The following is a 26,611-nucleotide window of genomic DNA, read 5'->3' as shown; positions in this document are numbered from 1 at the left end:
CGTGGATCTGAAGTTAATGTATGAACACCAACAGCACTGACACTGTAACAACCGCTGAATTAAAACACATTCAAAATAAGTTTCATCACATAATTTACAACTGAATCACTAATAATGGCATTAAAATACAATAAGTAGTAATGACTAAAAAATACCCTCATATCAGGAGTTATTACTTTTCTCATATGATCGTGATTGTGCTCGTCATCAGTACATTTTTATACTTTTCACAATACGAACAAATCTAAAAGCAGAATATAAGACATACAAAAGCCTGCACTCATGGTAAAAACTCCTCTCACACACACACCCATCAAGGCAACATTTAGGCCAACCTTAACTTCCGTACACCTGAAACAAAATGACTGACCACGAGGTCATAAATCACTATCAAAAACTGGCACTCTACTATCGTCTCTCCCAGTGTTCAGCAACCAGGAGAAGGATTACCATGGCTTCATATTGTCTGAGGTGCGTAAAAAAGCAGAAACGGCTAAAACGACTCATGGACAACTGACCCTTCCTAAGTCCCGCCCCTTTTGGAACCTCAAATTTCTGCTTTCCTGTACTTACACAGACCTGTATGGACTTGCACTGGTATGTTCTTGGCTCGTCTATGTGGAAAAGAAAACAAAATTTTGAAGATGGTTAAAATATGTTGCTGGGGGAACTTTAATCTACATCTTAAAATGTAGATTAGAAAGCTAACTAGCTAAAGATTAGCTAGCTAACTAGCTATGTAATCTACATCAGATCAACTGGTAGGTAATTAGTTATATCTGATAGCTAATGTTAGCAAAATGCTAGCTAACTACCCAGCTAACTACCCAGGGGGTTGACATGCTGCAGGCTGCTGCTGAGGACGTACTTGGGCTACATGCTCTACCAACCGAGCTACCTGGCCATCGAAAAACCTAGCTAATCTGTGTCAGTTGTTGGAGAAAAAAAACAATAGTTAGCTAGTCACGTCTGATATTTAATGTTAACAAAATGTTTTCTAAGTAGCTGAAAGAAAACTAAAGCTTGTCTCCTTGACAAGCTAGCTAATGCACGTGAATTGTTAGCTAGCTAGTTATCTAGACTTGTGCTAACATTAGAATTAAGATGTGACTACATGTACCTTTTAGAGGTCCCGGTAACAACACCTCACATTTTATTGGTAACCATTAGTTTTTCTTTAGCATAATCTAATACAGGAAAGTAGAAAGTTGACCGAGACTCTCCCACAAACTTGCTTAACTGTTATTGGAGCATATAGAAAAAAGGGGCGGGCCTTAGGAAGGGTCTTTTGAATGGCCCAGATGAAAAACATTAAAGGAGAAGCGTTAACAATGACAGTGATATATGAGACTTGTTTTTCCAAACATGGAAACAGGAACCCTCAGAAAAAAACAACAACAAAACCTTCATCTTATATGGCTGATTCTCAGTGATCAACGCTCCGTGACAGAAGTTAAATGCCTTTGTGCTTTTTTTGTCTCGCGTAAGGAACTGATTTGCTTCTCAAGACAACGTCACGCTGAAGTTAGTCAGTGATAGCACTTTATCACAGTCACGCATGTCAGATGTCGTGTGATTTTCCTGCAGATATTCCTATTTTCTCAATTCTTATGTCACTCAGTGGTGTGAGCTTTGGAGCAACAGTGTGGCTGCTGCATGTTCTCCATCATCAGACGGAAGGGGTTTCTCCTGCGTCGGCTCACCTCCCCGTCCCGATCAGCCTTCTTCCCCGCCCGCCCCTTGCCTGAACCCCCGTGGGCAGACTCCGAGGAGAGGGGCACGGCCGAGGGGTTGAGTGGAGGAGGCGGTGGCATGGAGGGCTGCCTCTTCTTCACCTGCTTTTCCAGGTGTTTCTGGATGGCCGAGCCCAGCACAGTCACCTCTACCACTGCCCCGTATACCTCCCATGTCATGCCCTTTTCATCCCAGCTCACTTCCTGCACTGGCTCCTCACACTTCTCCTTACAATTTCTTGCCTCCTTTGCATCCTCGTCAGCTGCCTCCACTTTTTTCTCTTCTGTTACTTTCTCCTCCTCTTTTTCCTCCTTTTTAATCTCCTCCTCCTCTTCCTCCTCCTCCTCCTCCTCCTCCTCCTCAATCTTCTCCTCTATGCTGACTTCCTTCATGATCTCAGGAAAAGTCATAGTGGTGGGTGTTCTCGGGGTCATGGGTGCCGTGGCGACAGAGCGATACTCCACCTGCTGACCCACCTGGAGCTCAGCGTCTTTAGTCTCTGCACCCACAGTTGCACACCTCCCGACGGAGCTGGGGAAGTAGAAGGCCTGGTCCCCCTCAGGAGGGGTCATGGGGCTGGTGGCCGCAGACTGACACTGCACCACCTCCAGGCTCACCTGCGTGCGGATGTTGTGGCAACCGAAAGGAGCTGGAGATTCAGGGACTGGAGTCTTTGGCTGCTCTTCACATCCGCCTTTGATTTCTGAATTTTCCAATTTTGCATCTGTTTTGTCTTCATCATGAGCAGAAACAGACGATTCTTCGGCTTTGTTTTGCGGAGGGTCTGTGGTCGAGGTGTCCTGAGCATGATCAGGAGCAACAGTTTCCTGCCCCTCATCCCTCTTTACTTCGCTGTTACCTTCTCCAGGCTCCTCATATTCATCTATTTTGACCATCTCTGGCTGTACAGACTCATCCTCTTCCTCTTCATTGTTTTTATACTGGGTCACCAGGATTGTAATGTCTTGATCCATACTTCCCATCCTCTGCTGCTTGCATTGCTTGTTACTGTCCTCCAGAGTTTCCTGTGAATCTGTGACCCCGGCAGCGGGGCAGCCGGCAGAGCTCTCTGGAGATGTATTTGAGTTTTCGCTCAGCTCCTTTGATGTGCTGAATTTCAAAGCTCCAGTTATCTGTGACTCAGCTACTGCTGGACTTGCGGTCGCAGGGAAACTTCCTCGTTGCTCACTTTTCTCCTTCTCCTCCTTCTGCACCGTCTCTCTCCCGATAAGCTCCGGGAAAGCCGTGGTGGATGGCGTCTTCGGGGTCATGGGGGACGTGGCAACAGAGCAGAACTCCACCTGCTGACCCACCTGGAGCTCAGCGTCTTTAGTGTCGGTGCCCACACCTCCGGACCGCCCAGTAGAGCTTGGGAAGAAGAAGGAGGACTGGCCGCCCTCGGGAGGCGTCATGGGGCTGGTGGCCGCGGAGCAACACTGGACCACCTCCAGGCTGACCTGCGTGCGCATGTGATGTTGGCCAAAAGGAGCTGGGGAACACGGGGAGAAGGGGCCTGGAGTTACTGGTACAGGCACCGAGATGTTCACAATTTTTACCTCTTTTCCTTTGTCATGATCCATGTTTTTATCCTCTGATGTTTCCCCCTGAGTTTCATTTCCATCTCCTTCACTCAGGACCTTGTTAGAGACTGTGGTGTCGTTATGTGTATCAGCTTCAGGCTGCTGTGTGAGAGGGATGGCGTCAGTCTGCGTAGAGTCTTTAAGCTCTTGATCTTTGGATGTAGGATTCTCGTCCCCCTCTTCGCTGTAGCTGGCATTCATGTGAGGTTTTGGCTGACAGTCCCCTTGACTTGTCGACTCTTGACTGGCGTTAATCTCTGGTCCCTCTGGCGCAGCGCTGCCATCTGAGCCGCCTGGACGCTCTCCATCATCTGCCTTCTCGCAAGGCTTGTGGTCCTCCCTGAGCCCTCTCATCTCGTCCTTAAGACTTCCCATTTCGTCTCTGCATTAAAGTGGTAGAATACCTGCAGGGTAGAGCACAGCACTGACATACTGGTAGGGCAATTTGTCATCGGTAACTATAACAACAAGCCCCAGCATGAGTGGAGGAAAAAAAGGAGGAGGTTTGTTTTAGTGATAAAAAAAATATTCCGTCATACGATATCGATGTCAAGAATCCAAACACTGAAATATGTAACCAAGTTACATCACTGTCATTATTTGATTGATGCTTATTTAGTATTATATCACTACTATCTGGGATATTTATTACCATACATACATACAACATATGATTAACTGCATTTTAAATGTTGGATTCTTTCAGTATTTTTTCTGTTTTCTGTTATATCTCAGATTGGACCTTTCTACATTAAAATATATTCACAGAGTGCATAAACAAGTTCCATAATCACAAAAAACAAAACTCATGCACAGGTATCCAGAACACTTGTCACATTTTAACTATGAAAACAAACAGGATCAAACAAATTGCAGGAAATCACGAGTAAAAGACCTACCTCAGCAGTCTAAGTCAGACTGAAGTCTCTCCTGAACCGCTCTCCAGAATTTGGGTCAAACATCGCAAATCTCACAGCTTATCGGGACCCACATCTGTCTGTACATCTCCCCTGTTGATTGATAGTGATTGCAGTGGCTCCAGGTTTGTCTCTAGAAGAATCTATCTTAGGCAATCCTCGCTCTTTAAGCTGTGGCTGTGTCTATTGAAAAGCTTCACATTTCCAGTTTCCCTGGAAACCACGCTCGGGTTCTTGCAGTGTGTGGTAATGTAATGACAAAATCTCTGCTCGGCTCTCTAATCATCAGTAAATCATAGTAATTAACTCCAGGTTCTCATAGCAACACAATGGCAACTGCGTGCACAGACATTAAACCTGTGAACTGGCTTTTTACTGGAGAAATTTTAGAAAGAGATCAAAGCTGTCTTGTCACCACGGATGATCAGTGTGAGGGCTTCTGGAAGTGAAGTACGCAGAAGAGGGATTTCTCTTAATAATGCATCACCGCTTTTAAATAACACAGTAATGCGTGTCTGTGTAGGCCAGATTTGTTTGACCACTCAGAGGGAAGAAATCGTAGTAAAAAAGCAGGCAGAAGAGATCAGAAAGTGTTTTTAGTGGATGCAGCTCACCACAGGCTCATTACAGGAGCAGGAAAGTAATGCAAATTCGGGGTTTTTTGTAGAGGAAATTTATGAAATATAAGAATAAAAGTGAGTGTTATTCTGCAGTACATGAAAGAGAAGGGGATATCAGCTGAAGGAGCCTGGAGGAGGCAGAGCTGCCTCCCACACAAACAAACACTTGTAAACCACCACGTCTTTCATTCCTCCCTCCAACCTCTCCGCTCTGCGACGCGTATCTCTCTCCAGAGCCTCGGTAATTCTTCTCGCCTCGAGTAATTGTGTGGGACCGAGACAGAAATTATTCTAAATATTTCCCTCATTTTTGAGGAGCTTTCCTTTTTTTGGCTTTCACTGTAGCGGTGGGCTGCAGCTCGGCCAGAACACCATGTACTGACAGAAGTATTCTCACCATTAATTCAAAGGCCTCCACCAATCCCTGATCGCCACAGAGAGCTGTTGCCTAGCAACCACGTAGTGTGATGGAGGGAGGTGTGCTGCTGAGGGGCCAAGGTAGACAGCTCTGATCACATTCTCATCAGGAGCCATCAGCCTGCCAAAGGCCGTCTTCTCAGCAATGTGTCGGTAATAATGACTCTGAGCGCTCTCCACAGACGGATGCAGCACAGACAGAGTGCTAACAGTGTTATCTCCACTGTGTGTGGCAGGATATCACATTCTTAAAAACCTGAGAAACAAGTTGGTATCTGTTTTTATTTCCCAAAATAGTCACATTTAATGAAAACTATAATAAGCAAGAAACACAAAAGGAAAAAGGTGAGAGGAAAATAAGAAAAAAAGACAATTTATAAAGATTTTCTTTGGAATGTTAGCTGTGTGGAGATATATACATATATAAATATAAATAAACTGTATATATCTTTTTTTTAGGTTGTCTGATGCCAACATACTTCCATCCCAACAGTACTACTTGTCTAAAGCCTGGATGATCAGACAAGTTGGCTCCAGTGTTTCAGCTTGAGTTGTCCATCTTTCAGGGATCATTTGGTCTCCAGTTTCTGTCCAAACTCCTTCATGGTGTCCGTGGCCTTGTCCGCAGCTTTTCCGATGGCTGCCTGAGTCTGTCTGCCTGCTTCCCGAGCAGCTTTAAAGAATGAGATGAGAAATATTCAGCAAATTAAACAGTAAATCATCACTGTTAGGCTGAAGAATGTTGATCAAGACTATTAAACTAAACTAAATAAAAGCTTCTATCCAAAATGTTCAGTTTAGGTTATCCTGCAACATTTTGAGGTCATTTAGTTAAAGAGGTAGGTCAAATTCACAGTATTGGGGAATTATGCTGTTTTTTCCAGTCAGAAAACACCCTTTTATGTATTTAGTGCAGTCTGAAGTTATGTCAAACAGCAGTTTTAGGCTAATTGGCTCAATTGTTGTGATCAAATAACATAATCTTGATCCCGTAGACATCCAGGAATTGAGCCAAGCTAAGCAAGTCAGCTCGCTTAGTCTGAGGGGAGGCCAACAGTCTCAGACTTTGAAGCCCCTGCTCTAAAACCAAGCTACATTTGAGTGTATCTCTATTTCTATAGTCCTTAAGTAACGTCTTAAGTAATTCCATTATCACTTTAAGTCTTCTTGCACTCCTTCACACTGTTTCCAGCATTGAGAGATGAGTGGAGTGTAATTTTTCATGTCATTTCAGGACCTTATCTTTCATCAGTCATTAAAACATTTAATTTGGGAGCTAAGTCTTTTTTATCCTCTGACAGCATGAGTCTGCTCTCTAACACCTGTCTGCTCAAAGTAATATTTCTCTTGTCACATCATGAGGCTTCAAAGACAGAAGAACGTGCACTTTACCTGTGTCGACTGTTTCTTTGGAGGAGTCTGCCACCTGCTGCACGGCATCTTGAGCTGCCTGAACTGGAAAACAAGGATAAAAAACTGCTGCAGTAACAACTCTCTAAATGCCTTAAACGTAGCATAAAAAACATAAACAGAGAATAATTTATTGGACTACAAAATTGACAAACCATTGTGAAAATAATGTCTTTTTCTCTCTGTGCCAGATGTTACACCGGCCCTGTGTCATCCTCCAGCTGTGGGTCTGTACCTGTAGTTTCTGTGACTCCTTTCACAGCCGAGTGGCTCGTGCCTTTCAGGTTCTCAAAGGACTTCTTGAACGAGGCCATGGCTCCTGTCTCCGTCCCTGCAAGCGTCCACACATCCGTCTGAGCCAACAGCGGCGGCAGCGGCTGTTTAATACCCTCTGTTTGGGCCCGACAGCACCGAGCCTGCACGTTCCAGCCGGATTAACCCAAACAAAACCCACCCAAAGAGGCCCGATCAGACTGGCATCCCAGCTATGGCACCGTCCTGCCAAGGGCTACAGCCCGCTCAGCAGATTTTACACATCCTCTAATCAACCCCCCAGACAAGAGTGGGCAAAAAAAAAAAAAAGAAAAACATGTGAGGACGATGCAGAATAGATCCTCATTTAGAGCAACAGGCAGACAAGAACAGAATTACAAGAGGTTTATAATCGAATGAGTGATCAAACAACACTAACGAATGGTTTCTTTTTTTACTTTTTATTTACAGAGGAATGTATGTCTGGCTTAACACATAAACCTTTATATTGACAAGTCCTGCAATTTAAAGCACATATTGATTTGACAACCATTATGATTTCAAGACATAATATATTGACTTTAACTTGTTAAAATCTTCAGTACACACAAACACACGCACACACACAAACATGTATACTCTGTCCATTTCTAACAGATAGTTTACTGGAATGATTTCACAAGCAACTATAAAGATACAATGTAAAAAACTCTTACTTCAAAAATGTCCAAAGAAATGTCCAAAGAAATGCAAAAAAAAAAAAAAAAGAACCCACAAACAGGCATTGTCGACACTTAAGAGGATATTATTGTTTCCATATCTGCTTGCAACCGGACATTATTTATTTTTTCCACTCCCAATGTCTCATTGGAAGATGATGAACATCTATTGCACGTTTCTAAATACAGATACACACGAGTACAAAGTCACAAGCCCAGGATCTGGTCTCATTTCATTGGGAGGGAATCAAGGAAATGAGACAGAGAGGACAAATCCTACATCTCAATAAATACCTACACCCAACACATTACATTAATAACATGACATTTACAATATATAATAATAAAAGATTTGTCTTGAAGGAAGAACATTTTTCAGTGGGAATGCTTTTTTGTTGTTTTTTTGCAACGGGGGTATAATTGTAATAGTTTCAGCATTTGTCCTTGTTATTATTAGAAATATTATTGTGCTGCTGGTTGGATGGTGGCTCGGACTGATGCTTTTACGCTTCTGGCTCGTAGTCCTGGCTCTCCTGTGGGAAGAGAAGAAGAAATGATTTTTAAGAGACGGACAGGACAGCAGAAGCTCCAGGTTAAATTCAAAGTCTTCACCGGGTTTCTATACATTATCCATTTAATTCAAAATTCCAGACTCAATTTCAAGACTTCTCTGTAGATTTTTCAGACGATATTTGACTTTCTTTTGCTATTTTGAATCCTTCGCCAACCAGGTCTTTTATTTAGTATTGTTATTTTTTGTTCTCTTTTATAAATAAGAACCAAAAATGAGTTGAAAAAAGATAAATAATTTAATCTTCAAGGCATCTGTGCCGCCTTCTTTGTTCATCGTGTCCATGGAAACGATGCAGGAAAGATTGTCTGCTTGCTGTGATAACTTCATCACAGCATCCCTCATAACCAGGGTTTTCCACGAGGATATGAGGTAGTCACTGTAACCAGCTATGGGGGCCTGAGTACGGGGGACTGCCTTAGGCCCCAAGCCACCAAGGGCCCCATAAATTGTCTCATAAACTTTTCATTAAGAATGTTTTTTGATCTTCTCTTTTACTTTTCACTAATAGTTTGTCTTTTTAAAATCCACACATTAAAATGGCACCAAAATGCTTCATTTGTGAGTGTCTCAGGGACTCCCCACTAACGTGAACTATTCAGTGTTCTTACTGCACATTTGTAGAAATGATTCAGGAAGACAGCAGCCAACTCCTGCAAACAAATGTCTTGGCGTGGCGCACAGACCATTGAAAAATGAAGCAAATCTACCCCAGCGATGCTGAAAAAAAGGAGGAAGTGGGAGGGTACTAAATATCAAACGCCGCTGCCATCTGGCGAGAGATACAGAAGTATCCACTCCCAACCCAAAGACTACAGAGCAGCGTCTTTCATGAGGCTGTGACACTCCTCAATCCATCCTCTTCACCATTCATAAATGTTTGGTTTTATGACTTAATGATTCAAGGATTAGAAAGGAGAAGAACAGAGGATGAGGAGGGCCGCGTGTTTGCTTGGGCCGCAGAATTACTCAATCATCCTCCTGGGTCTGGCAGGATTCCTCCCTGGAGAAAAAACCTGGCCATAAATCACAAATTTGGTGTCTCTGGCACATCCTTTCTTTCAAAGTTCTTTTATTGAATTTTACAGTTCTACAATTTTATCAAGAACATCATACCCACCCCCCCAAAGACCCCTATCCCCTGCTGGTCTCTGACACATCCTAATGCCAATATCACATCATATACCTCAACCATTATTATTATTATTGCATATTTTACTGAGTTTGCCTTCCCTATTGTGAACATGCAGTGAACTACTGTGAAGCAGAATCAGGCTTCTTGTGTGTTTTAGCCCATACAGTCTGTTTACAGCTGTTATTATGAACTTTTGTCATGAAGAATCACTGAAACATGATTTGGGTCATCTGACATTATGTTTGTTTTTGGTTTGTAATTGGTGAGATAATTTTTAGAAATTCTAAATTTTTTTTATTTTAGAAAACAGAATTGGGACAATAGTCTGGAAACACAAAGAGTATCCCATATTCTCTTTTCTTTTCCCGTCCTTTTCCACACCTGAAAAGTTCTCAAATTAAAGTCAATACTTTTCCACACTGTGTAGGAATCCTGACTTTAATTAAAACTTAACTGCATGAAATTCTTCTTTAATCGGTTTAAGAGGAATAAATATGACAAAGGGCACATGGTCGCTGTCTGCTGAAGGTAATGATGTCACTCTGTCACAGCTGTTAAGCTCCTCTGCCGGTTCAGTGTGTCTCTTCAGCCTGCAGAGGGCAGCACAAGCCTACACCAACCTCAAGGACGTGTCGTGAGCACATTCCCAGCATCCTTGTAACCCTGCACACGCCTCCTCCACGCACATGATCATAAAAAAAATAAATAAATAAATAAAACACAGCCTCCGGGAATGTGCAACAGTCTGAGGTCACGTGACGTGTTCATAAAACTAAGAGTGACGGTGGTTAAGATGGATTCTTTATCTCCAAATCCTCTCTGAGATGGTTCACTCTGCAGCACTCAGACTCCATATTTACAGCAATGCAGGGAGACCCTGACATTACCCACAATGCACGGAGGCAGAGAGCGTCATCACCACACCCATTCAGACATCGCTGGTGTAGCAGAGGATGGGGGAGGGGAGAGAGATGCGGAGGAGTAGCAGAGAGGGAGAGATGGAGGAGGAGTACATGGATGATACGAGCTGCTGCCTCTGAGAAATTTCACTTTTAATTTGTATCTCAGGGAATATTCTACGTTTTACTCCTTTAACTGAGTAATGCAATAATCCACTGGTGAGAGCGGGAACGAAAAGAAAATCCCACCAAATGCACGAGATCATGTTAAATCTCATATTAAATCTTCCTCTAACTGAAGCTGATTCTGAATATTTTACTGTTCCATGAGAATAAAATAGCTTCCCGGCTAAAATAATCTATGATTTATTAGTGTTTTAAATCATTATACATTCTAATAAAAGTATCTTTGTAGCATTATGTGCATTGTGTGGTATTTTTATTTACTCTCAGCTATTTAAAATCTGTTTTCAAAGCAATAGGTTCTGCACAGTTTGTCTCGCCCCTGACAGCCAAAATCCAAAAATAACCATCTGTGTCAGACTCCTTCTTCCACACACACACCGACACACACCCAACGCTCAGTGTAGGTAGGTGGTGCTATATTCACTGTACTCGCTTATCTGGCAATTGGCTTGTTAAGCGCTCTGTTATCATTTCCAGTAAAAAGAAGAATTACCTCAGCGTGAGTCGTGGTGTTTGTGTGGGACAGGAGTGGAGGGCAAGTGTGGAGTGCTGTTGAAATGCAATGCAGCTAAAATGTGTAACCATGCAGAGCTGGTGAATACTGATGAGCCTCCGTCTACTGTAAGTGAATGGACTCATCCACGACTGCAGTTCACTGCTTTTTTTTTTTTTTTTTAAAAGCTTTTTACTATAAAATCATAGAGAGACATGTGCGGAGATGTATGTGCTTTGCGTCATGTAGGCTGATTACCTGCTGGGACTCATCATATGTCTCTCCTTCTGGCTCCAGCATCGCCTCTCCCTGGCCCTCCATGGCCTCCTGCCCGTACTCCTCAGGCTGCAGAGACAGACAGAGCGATGAAGAAAAGATCTACAGTAACACGAGCAATTACACATATTTGTAGTTACTTGAACATAAAAAATAAAACTGGCAATACTTTAGATTTTCCTCTACTTATCTCTATCTTGTACAACACAAGAAAGCAAGATGAATTAATTTTTGTGCAACAATATAAAGTAATATATAGTATAATAAATCTACACAAATATCAGTGTGTTAGCAAGGATATCTGTTATTTCCAGCTACCATCTCTGTTTGGATTAGGAAACACAATAAAAATCTATTTTATTGTGCAGAGGAGAGAATATTCTGTCATCCAGATGGTTGGGAGAGGATTCTGGAAATACATTCAGTACAGCGGTAAGTGTGGTTAATGACCTTGTGCTAACAGCTCTGGCTCTAGGGATGGCAGCGTCTCTCTGTCTGTCCAGTCCAGTCTGAAATATCTGAACAACTACTGGATGGATTGAAATCATCACGAACTCTGGATATCATCATGTCCAAATTTATTGCTGTATTTTGTGCTAATTGGTAAATGTTAGCACGCTAACATGCTAAACTAAGATGGTGAACATGGTGAACATTACACCTGCTTCACATCAGTTAGTGATATTAACTCAAACACACACAGCTGTGTATCAGTACAGGCTCACAGCTGTTGACTCTTCTCTGGGTGTTTATCGTTTGGAAAATCGGATGCTTAGCTCTGTGACTCCAGTGTAATGGTAACAGATGAGACTGGGGCTAAAATACCAACAAAACCAACAATGTATTAGTCTGTTTCTCAGTACCTGTCCCACCTATCAGGTCAGGTTTAACTGAGACATAAATCTTTAAAAATGACTAAAAATATATAGTTTCTTTTTCAAAAGAGGACAAATAATTGTGCATTTATCTGGGACTATTTTCAGCTGCGGACTAACACACATTTGTTGCTCTACAGAGTATTTACAGCAGCAGGACAGTGTATGTGGGTTGATTTACAGTAAAGATCCGTTCATTGTGTGGAGTTTAGTGGCATCTAGTAGTGAACTTGCAGATTGCAAACACCTCATTTCACTCTTCCCTTTCAAGCATGTAGGAGAACCTACAGTAACTGTGAAGCTTTTGAAAAATGCATATTTAGTTTGTCTGTTGTGGGCTACTGTGGAAACATGGTGGTTAATTAATGACGGCTCATTGTAAGATAACATAAATACACAGATTCTTATTTTAAGGTGACCATACAGTGATGAAAAAATACTTATGTTACGTTGTTTTCCATTTGTGCCATATTCAGTCAATAGATTCCTCTAAATCTTACACACCGGACCTTTTAAAATAAACTACAGTCACCTGTGTGCTATGTTGAAATAAAGGAACATGTGACTAAAGGCTCAATGACATATTTTTGACTATATTTGGACAACAGTGCACATACACACACGAATAAGAAATACCAGGCAAGACAACACTTTTTAGTCTGATCAATTCATAGCTGGGTTTGGTCTTTTCAAGGTTTTCATAGACAATAAGAAAAATATAGAATATCACCAGTCTTATCTTTTAATATTTTGGGTATCGCTGAAAATCTAATAACTTGACGCCTTGATGCTGTGAGCCTCTAAGTGGACTGTATCTCCAGCGCTCCATCACTGCTGCACCTGCTACTGCTACGAGCCCTGAAAACAAAGCTAGTGGGTCACCACACATTTATTTTTAAACCCAGCACTAATCAAGTCAATTAGGTCAGAGAGAAGAACAGACTATAATCCTGTGTACTGTATTGAGCTGGGGTTATTGCTTTAAGCCCACCAACATGATTAGCATGGCCTTAAACGCTGCACAAAAGGGAAACCATCAGAGGGACACACCTAATCAGACGGATCATTGCCTGAGATACAGCGAACACGAAAAAGCCTCTTTATGTGATTACAACAGAAGAGGAAGATTCGTTTTGTGTCTGATCGGTCACACATTTGAATTCAGTCGAGACTCAAGCACAAGGGAAGCCTCATGTTCTGAAAGCACAGAACAAGTCTCTTAAAAAAGGCTATTAAAATTATGTTTTTAAGGTACTCGAAGTGAAATATTTTATTATGTGAACGGATGTGTCAATACGGGACAGTGTTTCTGATCTGCAGGATCCAGCTCAAAAGAGTTGATGTACAGCCCCGCACAAGGTAGAACTTAGCAAAACGTAGCGCTGCACGTCATAACAATGTCAGCAGTTCAACAGTCTGTTGTCAGGGTGTTGAAATGAGCAGTTTTATCACTCAGATAGTGCCTTGGAGAAGCCTATTAGAGCGGGCTGTCAGATTTACTAGATTAGCGAGTCAGTGGAGAGGGTCCAACTCAGAGGGATGAAGGCTTGGGACAGGACGGGGACCTCCCTGTCGCACTGACAACCTGACAGAGATAGACGAAATGTCAGCACGCTGACAGCGAAGAACAAACAATCCGTGGATAAAATAAATAAAACCTGTATCGCTCAGATTCCCAAGCTTGGCTATATGTTGATTTTTTTTTTTTCTTTTTTCATTTTCTGCGTTTGTGGAAAGTCCAATATGTTCCACCTGTCTCCTCACATCTTAAAGATCACAGTGCGGATAAACTGATGTGAGCGGAGACAGGGAGCGGTGACATTAGCAGAGGTCTTCAGGGTACAAGAATAGAAGAGTTGCGGGTTGCAGAGAGCTGATAGTCCCACAGAGATGAGATCCAACAGTGAAACAGGCTGTGACCTCAAGCTATTTTTTATTTATTAAACTAGGGAGTCCCTTTAGATTGAAATCTCTTTTAAAGACTGTTATTATTATTATTATTATTACAGACTGAAGGCAGCTCTGTCCACAGAGCAACAATTCAACTTCAGAAACCCTAAAGCTTCCTCCCATAAAACAAGTATAAACAAAGCTGTAGTGCAAATGTGTTTTTATTATTTTAACTGCATAAAAGCTGTTAACTCATTTACATTTTGCAGCATGAATGCTGACCATTCTCTTCTATTCTTGTTAGAGCAGAGGAACATGTTTTTAAAGGGCGGGTCCATTATTTTGGGGGTTCCTTTGAGGTTTTTATGTCATTCTGTAGCTTCCCTGTTGTGTTCATACAGTATTAAAATTGGAAAATTTACACGTTTTGCTGTTAAAGTGCTTTTCCCCCCAGTGCTTCTAAAAACATTTTCCCATGTGCTCCGATGTCAGTTTTTGTGTGATGATGATGCAACATATAAACCCCCTCTGTGGGGGTTAACATCTTAACATTTTAATTTTCATTTGTTGTTGTTGAAGACTAAATTCTTACATTCTCCTTTATAAAAATGTGTAGCTCATGCACTGAATAAAATGTTTTAATGTTTCATCAACTAAAATGTGTGTCATAACCTACATCCACAGCTCAGAGCCTTTTGCTCTAAATTTTGCTGATGGCTAGAGTTGAGTCTGGGCTAACTGTGGATGCCAAATCCAAAAAATAGAAAAGGTAAATAGAGAATTTAACAGTTGCAACTCCAGACAGATTTTTTTTTCTTTTTGGTCAAAACTGGCTCTTTTGATAGTGAAGTTTGCTGACCCCTGCCCTTCGCTGAAGGAGGGAGGGAAAGGGTTTTCTATTTCTACTTGAAATACTCAGAAAAGACGCAAACGGAGTTCTTTTCTCAAGGTGTTTCTCTGGCGGGAGAACTTGAGGCGCAGTAAATGTCTGTCTGTGCTGACAGCAGAGAAACAGATGAAACGCAGACTAGTAACTCTGTTTCAAGAGTGACACGCAGATTCATCAGCCCGTGTGTAAATCTGGCTCCGCTACAACGACAATCCTGTCCAGACTTTAATGAACACAACTCACAGCAAGTTGCCAACTGTAAATGAGCCTTGGATCCGCAACTGAGGCTCCTCTCTCTTTCACTTGATCTCAGACACACGTGTACAAACATGAACAGGATAAGTCAAAAAGAACAGGAAGCCGCTGTTGCGCTGTTACCATGCATGCACAAGGCAGATTTTGTAGTCTTCATGCAATTAAATGTGCAAACCCTTGATTTTACATGTGAAGTTAAAAGTACTTGTCATAAAGAGTAAACACAGCCTGAGAAAACTGTTGTATAATGTCCATTGTGGCTTTGCATTTAGATGTTTATGAAGCAGGGAGGGCATAAAGAAAGACGCTACTGGGCTGCCTTATGGGAAATGTAGGATTCAGCGTTTTTGGAACCTGATGCCTAAAACTTATTTCTAAATTGTCATGTCAGCCCGCACTTTTGTGGAAGTGAAATTGCTGGAATACCCCTTTAAAAAACGTTTATTTCAACTGTTAGCAATAAAGGATGTCTTTGAATGCTTTTGAATTTGTATTTGATATTTTCAGCTAAACAGCATCTTTACATTTTAACATTAACATTTTATTGACATTTTATATCAACAAGGAATTGGTTAATTGTGAAAATAATGGGCAGATTAATCAATAATAATCGTGAGCTAACTGACAAATAAACTGAAATTGGTGGTTTTCCGTGCTGTATTATTTGTATTATTTATTATTGTTTGTTAGTGGAAATGTAATATCTTTAGGTTTTTTGACTGATGGAGGGATAAAATAAACATCTGAAACATCTGAAAACATAATTTTGGGCTCTTTAAACTTAACATAGCTACTATTAATATAATTAATATTGTTTTTCAGTGTTATACTGTCATAAACAATCATAAGAACATAATTTATAGATTAGTTTATAAAAACACATTAAAGGAGGCTGCAGCCAAGGTTGCAACATCAAACAAATAGAATACAACCCAGGAGTAAATACAGTTTATATTATATAAAGATTTTAAATATGCATTGTAGTTTTTGTCAGTCTGTGTTTCTCAGGACAACATGTCCATCACCTATAATGTGATTTCACCATTAAGAGCTGGCTGATTTCTTGGACGTGTGTAAACACACTGCAGCTCTTCGTCTGATAACGAGAAACACACCGAGGAAACTGAACGAGTGTGTTACGCTTCACTGTGTGTGTTAGCAGGGAGCTGATGGAGACTGTAATGGTGCACATACATTCATGTCAGTGGGGAACTCGTCCTTTTTCACCAGGCCAGTGGCTGCAACGATGTTCCCCATGGCTCCAGTGGTCTTCTCAGCCACTGCAGAGACACACACACACACAAACACACACAAATTAACAGAAACATTATCTGCGTAGATTCAGCAGACAGATTAAAAGCCTGCACATGATGTTCGCCCTCTGTGTTTCTCAATTGATTACCGCACATAACGACCTCCCCCATCACCACCATTATAAATTTTCCAGTTAGGACTAAGTGTCTTGTCACTGTTAGGAAACAAAGCCTCTTCCTGCTACAGAGATGTTGTCTACGTTTCACTACAACAGATGGAAAACTCACCTGTGCCCACGCTGTCTTTGGCCTTGCTCCCTGAATTAACGAAAAAAAAAAAAAAAAAAGAAATTTGTTAGAAAACATGTCATCTCCTTTGTGAATCAAGAACAATTCAACATTTTACATTTCAAGATTAATTTCTTCTGTGTGTGTGTTTTTACACTTACCTGAAAGAAACTGCTGATACACTTCTACTATTCATTCAGAGTGAAATTAACAAAAGTCTACACAGTCTGAACTTTAACCTGCTTTACATTTTAGTACGCCTGAACTGCACACATGGTTTTTCATGTCAACAGATTATCTATTTTTTTGTAATATCGGGGCTCTGATAATGTATAAATGATCAAAATTTTCACACACAATTCTCAACTCTTGATATTATCGGCCGATATTGGCTCAGCACAGCTACATCGATCTGTATTGATATCGAGTTTAAATGTTTTCTGATATTTTTTTTAACAGATGGGTAACATACATAATTCAGATCGGATTTTTTTGCTTTATAAGCAGCATGTTGTATATATTTGATCACTTTTCTTAACTCAAGTTGTTCTATTGGTGTTTTTTATTCATAGCCATAGAGTGTCCCTGTGTCCACTGCTCATAAATTTTACATTTTACATCACATTACACGTCCTTCATTGAGTGCAACACTTTAATATATACTGCGTGTGTATATATATTTTTATTGTCTAATTCTCTCTATTTAAAGATGCAAAAGAATGAAATTTATCTATCGGTCGCTTCACTTGTCTTCCTGAAAGAAGCTCCCTCCCCCTGATGACACATCATACCCACTCCTGCACCTCATTGGACTGTTTAAAATATATCGTAGGACATTGTTGTGTGTGGAAAAAATGTTGAGGAGGAAGGGGTGAGGGGCAGAAAGGTTTTCTGTTGCCTGAGGGCAATACGGGGTTAAAATGCACCATTTCTGTGCGACTTGCTCTTTTAGTACGTTGATAGGTCAAATGTCGTTTACCTGACAGCATGATTCATCGAACACTAAAGCTACAATAGAGCGACATGATGAAAAGCTACATTTATTCACAGCACTGTAGCGTCCTGTTCAATCAATTTGTTATCAATTTGTTTTTTTTTATTCACAGCTCCAGAGCTACGAGGAACAATCATGACTGCAGCACTTGAGTTTCTCTGTACTTTCAGTGTGAGGAGTTGCTCAACTTTGCTGCCAATTTCAACCAAAACCTCTGCTGAATTCTGTGACCTTTGGCAGATCTCATCCATCTGCACAGTACTGCATCGAGCTGTTTGGGCAATCTACTGCGTACCCACAGGTCCTGATCACTCAATCCTTGTCATCCTCTCTACTGTGCAGCGGTCACATGCCTTATTGGTCCTCGAGGGCCTTTAAAAGCCGACCGAGGAGGGACCAAATGATGATTAAGAGCAGAGCAGTCACTACAAAAGGCGAGCCTCAAAGCAAAACATACATCTAAGGAGATGTATCCATTTAGGCAGTGCAGCGCCTGTACAGTGTTTACAGGAACACAAATGGACGATAGCTGTGGGTAAGGATTTAGAAATGTCATTAAGGAATTGTGCTGTTTTAAAGCTTGTTGTTCTTCAGAAACAATAAAACAAAACCTTATGTAGTCCTCTATGAAGTAAACTGAATGTCTTTTGACTGTGGACAAAACATGACATTTGAGGACGTCACATTGGGCTTCGGGAAACACCAAACAATTTTATGGACCAAACAACATATTGATTAATTGAGGAAATGATTGACAGATCAATCAATGATGAAAAACAAGAATTACTTGCTTACTTACTTGTGACTCTTAAATTACTTTTCACTTTTAGTGGCACTGAGTTTCTAAATGAGGACAAAAAGACTTGATGCACCAACACACAAGGTTAAGTTTCTTTCACATGTAAACTAACTTAAATATATTACAGTAGTGTCACCTAACTATTGACCATCATATTATTTTGTAGTACAGTTCAGGCTGTAGTAATACTTTAGCAGATGTTAGTAACAGCAATAAATAAACTGCAGATACTGGCTGCCATTTAGTGAGGCTGTTACGGCGTCACAAAAGTGACTGTTAATTATTGTCTCTAGTAATCGTTTAATATAAAAAGTAAAAAAAAAAAAAAAATCAAAAAAATGCTCATCACAATTTCCCAGAGAGCAAAGTACCATCCGCAAATTGCTTCTTTTTTCCAACCAACACTTTAAAACCAAGAGACTTTTCATTTGCGGATATAAATGACAAAGAAAAGCAGCAAATCCTCACATCGAAGACGCTGGAACCAGCAAAGGTTTGATGTTGCTGCTTTAAATATTACTGAAGCGATCATCAAAATAGTTGGCAACTAATTTTCTTTCGACCAACTGATCGATTTGATTAACTGACTATTGTTGCAGCTCTGCTTCACTGTATCACAGTTCACATACAGTAGATGCTGTGTGAATGAGATGAATGAATGAGCAGTGACATTTAATGGCATCTAGTAGAGCAGGCTTTTCTCATTTCCGTCTCTCCCTCTTGCTTTACTCAGGCCGACTGCTCAGCTCAGCTGGGTGGGCGGTCTGCAGCAGCAGCAGCTGTCAAAAGGTGGGCCACAGACCTATCAGATCACTCTTACCCCTCCTCCAAGAGGGCCCTTCGAGCAAATCATACGCGGCTTTCTAGGGCACCACCACGCTCAACAAGCAGCACGCACACAGAAGCACGGAGATGTCACAGAAACGCCTCCTTTCAGTCTCTGTGTACAACAGGCAAAAGGCAAGCGGAGACATAGCGTGGAGACGAGGAAAATGAGCCCGCACGTGTTTTGATTGCAGGCTGACATGTTTGGCTCTGCTGATGAGTGACAGGGACACGCTGCTAAATATGTAGGGCAATTGGATTCCATCTAAATGCAGTCGTATCTGACAACTTCTCCTGGAATGCCCGACGTCTCTTGAATGCAGCCAAAACACACTTTCACCGGATCAATGCTTCGAGCTGCTGACTGTGGAGCCACCAGCAGGGGTGTCGCTGGAAATTTGGGCCCCCTGACAACAGCTCACCAACTGACAAAATAAATATCTGTAATGGCTGGCAGGTTCCAGGGCCAGAGTCCAGCTCTGAGTCCCCTGAGTCATCTGGCCCTCCCCCATTCACCCCTAACAGACCAACTGTAGGCTGCAAGCAGAGCCGGCCAATATGGAGGAAATTATTTATCACAAACAACATGCGGATGCTTGCCAGTATACAGCTGATACAAAGATAAATATATGTAAATCATCAAATGTAATGAAACAAGCGATGTTAATTGTGTTCTACGTGACATTTTTCAAGCGAAACAGCCAAACACGACTTCCAGCCTCTCGATCGTGAGAATGTTCTGCTTTTCTTTCTCTTATGTAACTCTATACAGTAAATCTTTGGGGCTTGGACTGTTGACAAGCAGCAAACAAGCAGCCTGAAGACTTCACCATGGACTCTTAGAGCATTTGTGATGAGCATTTTTCAATATTTTCTGACATTTTATTGACCAAACGAGACGTAGAATAATTAAATAGATAGATGAATGTTAGTTGCATCCCTATACACATCAAAACCAAATTATATAACTCAAATTAGGTGGATATATTATGGTCAGTATCATTTGAATTTATGGGGCTTAGCATTAATTATTCAGACAACAGAACTGGTTTGTATTGATTATCCTGACATTAAAATTTAATCATTTCATAATGGTTTGCCACCATTAAAGAATAAGCCTGAATTACTGCCCAGCAACACAGATAATTAAATTATGCATATCACTGCCTTTACAAGTGAGGCATAAAACTGGAATATGACAACTGTGGAAGTTTTTTTTTCTTTCTAATGTGTAATTTTGAACACATGATGATCAAAGAGACTGAGACCATGTCAGTTTCTATTGTACCTTTGGCCAGCTGCTTTTTCAGGCATCCACCTACCTCCATGTCACGTGTTGATTTAAATAATGATGTAAAGCAAGTGAAATAGGTCGAGCCGTTAATCTGAAACACATACTTGGCAATTTTATTCTAAAATCACAAGACAGAGGCACCGACCTGTGCAGATATCTGGTCTGGTGGCCGTTACACATTAAGTTTCACCGTAAAGGACAAAAGCAGAGGCCTTTGGTCTGTTTGTCTCCGGGAGGCGACCGCGAGCTGAGGCTGCTTTACAATCTGCTGCCATCCGATGCACGGACATGTGGCAAGAGCTGCTCCCACCATCCTGCTGCCCCACCCCCACCCCTGTTCCCATCTCCTGCCTGTAGCCCAGTCAAGTCAGGCGAGAGGGCATAAGGACATTCAGAGCCTCGGATCACATCATCTACATCAAAAGAACTCTTTATCCCAGTGTATCCTTTTTAAAACTACTTATATTATTAGCAGTGAGTAGCTGGATAGTTTTGATATACAGGGAAACAGAAGTCCTATTTATTTAAAAATTTTGCATCAGCATGCATAAGTAAAATAAGATATTGATCAGCTGTCTGACTGATTTATCAAATTACTGCTACTATAATTAACTCCTGTGAAAGGGAGTGCATCCATTCAGCACCTATCATGATGTTCACTGTAGAATATCAGCCATTTTAACTTACAGCACACATTTAAAATAACTGTAGTTTTACAGAAGAAACCACACAGGTACAATATTGTCAACCAGCTGCATTATGATGGTGGACAAAGAGATTAAAAACTTAGCAGTACCTCCAGCCTGCTTGTTTGTTTCGTGTGTGAAGGGAGCAGGTTTCTGTTGCATTATTTAGAGCTGCACAATTAATCTGAATCGCAATATGACCAAGTGTAATATCCAAACCGCACAAGCTGCAATTTTTTGAGACAGGAAAAATGTGTAACAGAACAGCATTATAATGAGGTACTGTAGTTCTGCAGAGATACACTGGAATACAAATATTATTCTCCAGATGTAAGAAAACATGTTTGTTTGGTACAGACCCCCAACAAGCATTACATAACATTGTGATGTGTGGCCTATCACAGCTAAAACACTCTATAGCAGTCTGTCTCTACTTATATGTTGTCCGATATGTGCCTGTTTGTTCTTTTTTGTTTTTGTTATTTACAGTTATTAAAAATGTCAGTTAAAATTTACTGTATCAGTAAAGTCCTGATATCATTTTGGACATAACATTTTTTTACACCGTAAAATATCCTGCCTCCGTTACAAATCTTTGACACAAGTGTTGACCACTTTTGAGGGATCACTGCAAAAAATCAGTTTATGTACATATTCTATATTCTGTAAATTATATTCTGTATAAAGAATATCAGCCGATATATCGATATCAGAATTTTTTTACTGCCTAATACCGGCATCAGCATCAAAAATCCAGCATCAGCTGAGACCTAATATTTTGCAGACCTAGTGTAAAATAAGTTATTGTATAATTTAAGCATTTGTTCCAGGACATGTGTGGATGCTGCAGGAGCCAAATCATAAAATATTCTCCCTGGTGATTTGTTGCTGCTCCTGTGTGTAGCAGGAACATTAGCAGTCTCAATGGGCTAGTGTGTGATTTGCATGTAAAATAAGCTGCAAAAAGACATTGGAGATCGTCTTACCTACAAACATTACTCCTTCTTTAGTCTTTTCAGCTGCAACCGCAACTCCTTCCTTTGTCTTCTCTGCGGCCACAGCCATCCCCTCTTTCGCTTTAGACAAACCCTTCATAAACACATCCATCTTGGCCGAGCTACTGTGGAGAGATGGAGCAATACCTGCTGTCAGTCACCATCACTGCTGTCACTGTCAGTTTGATCTTATTGATATGCACAGATGACATGTAATATCTCATTCTATAGATGAGCAGCTGCAGTTATTATATTTCCAAGTATTTCCACAGGTTTCTATGGATGTATAAGTGCATTATACAGTAAGACCATACGTTTTGGTAAAGGAAGGCGGCACCGCCTCCTGTGGTGGATCCTGACAGTTGCAGTCCAGCCATCAGGCTGTAGTAAAAACCCTCTGTTCACTCATGCATCCAACCCCCTTTTCACATCCTCGTCAAGGCATGAAATATTCAAAGGCAAAAAGATTTCAATGAAATGGTTAATTGTGGAGGCGCTCATTAATTATTGCTCGCTTGTAATGCTACTCTCGGTGGCAGCAGGACGGCAGGACTGCGCACAGGCCTTTTTAACGGACTGTAACAGCATTTTATAGTGGAAGGTGGCATCGCTTCAGCTACACAAGGCTGCTGCTGGGGGAAGGGAGGCACGATCCACACTGTGATGTGTGCTCTCATCACGGCTTGAACGTAGAATCACGAGGATGTAATCTGAGTCTGTCCGATCACATCTGAATAAAACAGACGAGGCTGCAGGCTCGAATTATATTCCTGCATTAGACACCACTCCTCCACAGTCCATCCTGGATGCTGCAGGTCAAGCCTTAAATTATGATGTCCACCATTTCTCACGTTTGCATCCGTGCCTGGCTGAATTTATCTGCCTTTGCATCACATTAAAGACACAAATTCATTATAATTTGTCACGGAAAGCAATAGCATTTCATATAAATGTGTGAATGATGATCTTTAAGTTATTTTAGGCACGGTGCAGACCAGTGGCTTCCAATGACGACGCTCTCATGCATGCTCCTCAAATGGTGGTGACCTCTATATGCTTCAAAAATAGCAGTGATAAATGAATGCAATAGATAAAAACGAGTCCTTACCTATTTACAAATAGCCTTCAACTTGTCCCCTTATGATTGAGTCGCACAGTCGAGACAAACTATCGTCTAAACGGGATATATTTTCTAATGATCACTAGGTGGGCCTTCCTCGGGCTGATGATCTCCACCAACAGGGACGGCCCCCTTCACGGTGCGGCTGAGACTATCACGTACCCCCCCTCCTCCCTCCTCCCCCCTCCTCCACCCCTCCGCCCTCTCTCTCTCTCTCTCTCTCTCTCTCTCTCTCTCTGCCATCTCTCTCTGTCTCTCTCCACCATCACCGGCTCCATCCACTATTGATCAGCCACAGATGTCAACTGGTACAGCAGAGAAAATGAGCTGAATTGAGCCAAACTACGTCATTTTGTGCCTTTTACATGTTGCAACAGTTAAACTCGGTGTTAATAAAGAAAAAATACACGTTTTGTAGCTGTGATATGATTACAGGAGTGGTGGAATGTAACGTAAAGTAAGCATGCATTGTAAAGTACATTTACTCAAGTGCTGTGTTTAAGTACTACATACAGTGCATTGCTGCACCTGAAAAAGAAAAAACAGATCAGTATCACGTTATAATATGAAAAGTTTATTGCTATAACAATGTATTTTCCCGTTATAACGACATACAAACTTATCACATTATAACAAGAAACTTTTCTGGTTATACAAATATACTATTTATCATGTTATTACATGAAATATTTCTGTTATAACGTCTTATGGTCTATCTTTTTAATGTCACTTCTAACAATGTAAGTTATCATGTAATAACATGAATAACAACTTATTGCATCATAACAAGAGAAATACTATATTGTTAAAGCAAGAAAAGTGACTTGTAATATGTTATGGTGTGTATTGTGAAACTTTTCATATTAGGACAAGATAAATAGAATATTGTTACAACTTGAAAACTTTATCATCTTAACAGGATGTTTTTCAGGTTATAACAAGATATTTTCACATTATAACCACATACAAACTTATCAAGTTATAACAAGAGGCTTTTCTGGTTATAACAATAGATGTTAAACATTTCCTTTTATAATGAGATAACCTATATTGTTATAACGTGATAACATATCTTTATGACATCAAATTATAGCAATACATTATCACCTTGATTCTCAAACTGTGGTTCGTGTACCACTGGTGGTACACAAGCTGTCTCTATTGGGTTACTTTAAAAACATATAATACTATCAAAATACTGCAAAACATTGAATGAAATAAAATGAGTTCACTTACAGGCAATTTAAAATAAGTTTTATCTTTTTTGTGTTTTTGTTAAAGTGTCAGTCTGATTATAGTTAAAATGTTGTGGTAAGATAGTAAGCAGACGTAAAAGGACGACACTAAGGAGCGACTATGAAGATGAGTTCAGATCAGGAGGAGAATATTTTGAACAAGCCATGTTGAAAATGACGTGTATGTATTAAGTAATGATGATACTGATCAGTTTTTTGTTTTCATTTTGTGCTACTTTACACCTCTACTCCACTACATTTATAAATATTATACTTGTTTCACTCTCCTACAATTATTTGATTGTTGCTGGTTCTTTTATCATAAAAATAACATGCTTATAGGCTCTATGATGCAGAACAGAACTACCCACTAGTATGCAAAGTATCTCAGGGTAAACACAGGTATCACCAATGATACTAATTAAGGTCCAGTTTCATTTAGTGTAACGGAGCCTTTCCAGTGAGACAACATGCACAATAGCAGCACACCGACTTGACCTGAATGTGTATTCGTCTATTTCATGTCAAAATGTCTGCAGTGAAAAAATGTGTCTTTGTTCCACGCTGACAAACTACAACATTAAAATGCTCCATGTACCATTACTTCTACTACTGCACTTTTGCTTAAGTTACATTCGAATTCAGAACTTTTTTGTTACGGAGCATTTTTTTTAGAACATGGTATCTCTTGTTTTACTTAAGTAAAGGACTGTAGCACCTCTTCTGCCCCTGATATTAACACTACAGAAATACAATTGAGTACAATAATATGGACTCATTTAGTCAAGCAGTCTTGGTGAAGTTATTATCCCTCAATTGTACAGATTTAATAACTGAAATCATGCTAGAACTAACTTTTTGTTTAGCCTACTTTTCAAGCTTGACTGATAGGTTCTTGTCGTGACTCCATTTTGGATTCAACTTTGCTACTGACCCCTCATATATTGCCCTGAAAACAAGCTACCACTTTTTAATTGGCTTTCATTAAGATATGTTAGCACCATCCCATAAAAGTGTAATGTCATTTACTTTATTTTTTTTAACTGCCCCAATTAGCCAATTAGCTCACTAACTGCTGGCGGAAGACGTTTAAAACCAATTATCTCAATCCTGTGTGGTGGGCCAATTCTGACATGCGCAGAGCTGAACACAGGAGGGTGATACCATTTCGTGTAAGAGACGGGGGTGGCTTGATTCAGCATTAAGGCTGTGCTGTATATTGATTTTGTTTGAGACCAGCTCGGGATGTTCATTGATGCTCTGAAGACACAAACACGTACACGATGTAATCATTTTAATTACCTCAACTAACTCATCGATACTCTTTAATGTTTCTATATTTACCCACAATAAGAACAAGTCTTCAAAAAGTCACCAGGTGATGTCTGCTTTGCGTATTTAATTGAAATGCATCGCTATACGGTCACGAGCTCCCGAGTTCACGGTGTTACGACTGCAGCGAACGCGCCTCAGCCAATCAGAGGAGAGGATGACCTCAGATCGAATCACGACGTCCCTCGGGGGAGAATATCGAACATTCCAGCAGGTCATGCCGCTAACGGTAATGCACTTTAAAACGGTGCTAATGCCGCTGTCGCTGGATGCTACACGTTCAGCACGTTTCATCGAGCTGATTTACAGCCCCGGTGAAGGGTTAGCTACCACCCCCCCCCCCCCCCGCCTTCTTCTTACCCCCCCGTCTGACGTAGATGCAGTGATGTCATCCACGTTGTAGTGGGCGAATGATTGCGAAATCCTCCTTCTCTCCCCCTCACCCCTCCAGTTTTGAGGAAACCCCGGACAGAGCTACGTCTCCCCGAGTTGTCCTGTCCTGTCTCATCTGGTCTCGGTGAGACCGAGCAGGCTGTGGATCTGGGTCATCCGTCATGTGTCGTGTCCTGCAGGGGGGTATGAGCACCACGCGGGCCTATAAAGAAAAACAGAAATGCAGCAAACTATAACATTAACGTCCCACGTGTTAGCTGTGTGGGGACAGGAAAGACA

General features: G+C 41.0%; 3 protein-coding genes across 4 annotated transcripts; all 3 read right to left on the bottom strand.

The window, feature by feature from the left end:
• Positions 1 to 867: 867 nt before the first annotated feature.
• Positions 868 to 4,423, bottom strand: gprin1 (G protein regulated inducer of neurite outgrowth 1). The gene is made up of 2 exons (XM_084718616.1): positions 4,214 to 4,423; positions 868 to 3,718 (listed from the first exon to the last, which is right to left on the bottom strand). Exon 2 carries the CDS (start codon positions 3,687 to 3,689, stop codon positions 1,614 to 1,616), a length of 2,076 nt encoding a protein of 691 aa, XP_084574742.1. The 5' UTR covers positions 3,690 to 3,718; positions 4,214 to 4,423; the 3' UTR covers positions 868 to 1,613.
• Positions 4,424 to 5,599: 1,176 nt separating this feature from the next.
• adirf (adipogenesis regulatory factor) lies at positions 5,600 to 7,234 on the bottom strand. Its single transcript, XM_084718615.1, has 3 exons — positions 6,914 to 7,234; positions 6,661 to 6,723; positions 5,600 to 5,941 (listed from the first exon to the last, which is right to left on the bottom strand). The coding sequence occupies exons 1-3, from the start codon at positions 6,990 to 6,992 to the stop codon at positions 5,838 to 5,840; spliced, it is 246 nt and encodes an 81-aa protein (XP_084574741.1). The 5' UTR covers positions 6,993 to 7,234; the 3' UTR covers positions 5,600 to 5,837.
• Positions 7,235 to 7,372: 138 nt separating this feature from the next.
• On the bottom strand, positions 7,373 to 23,521 carry sncb (synuclein, beta). Of its 2 annotated transcripts, none has more exons than XM_084718613.1 (6): positions 23,361 to 23,521; positions 22,244 to 22,377; positions 16,660 to 16,689; positions 16,313 to 16,398; positions 11,192 to 11,278; positions 7,373 to 8,182 (listed from the first exon to the last, which is right to left on the bottom strand). In XM_084718613.1, exons 2-6 carry the CDS (start codon positions 22,362 to 22,364, stop codon positions 8,153 to 8,155), a joined length of 354 nt encoding a protein of 117 aa, XP_084574739.1. In that variant the 5' UTR covers positions 22,365 to 22,377; positions 23,361 to 23,521; the 3' UTR covers positions 7,373 to 8,152. The 2 variants fall into 2 exon arrangements, with proteins under 2 accessions (XP_084574739.1, XP_084574740.1); XM_084718614.1 differs by having other exon boundaries at positions 22,244 to 22,374; positions 23,361 to 23,518.
• Positions 23,522 to 26,611: the final 3,090 nt, after the last annotated feature.

The sequence above is a fragment of the Lutjanus erythropterus genome, chromosome 5, assembly GCF_056507025.1.
Source record: "Lutjanus erythropterus isolate fLutEry1 chromosome 5, fLutEry1.hap2, whole genome shotgun sequence".
Taxonomy (NCBI): domain Eukaryota; kingdom Metazoa; phylum Chordata; class Actinopteri; order Lutjaniformes; family Lutjanidae; genus Lutjanus; species Lutjanus erythropterus.
Note: the sequence above shows the minus strand (reverse complement) of the source record. Positions and strands in the feature narration are given on the sequence as shown.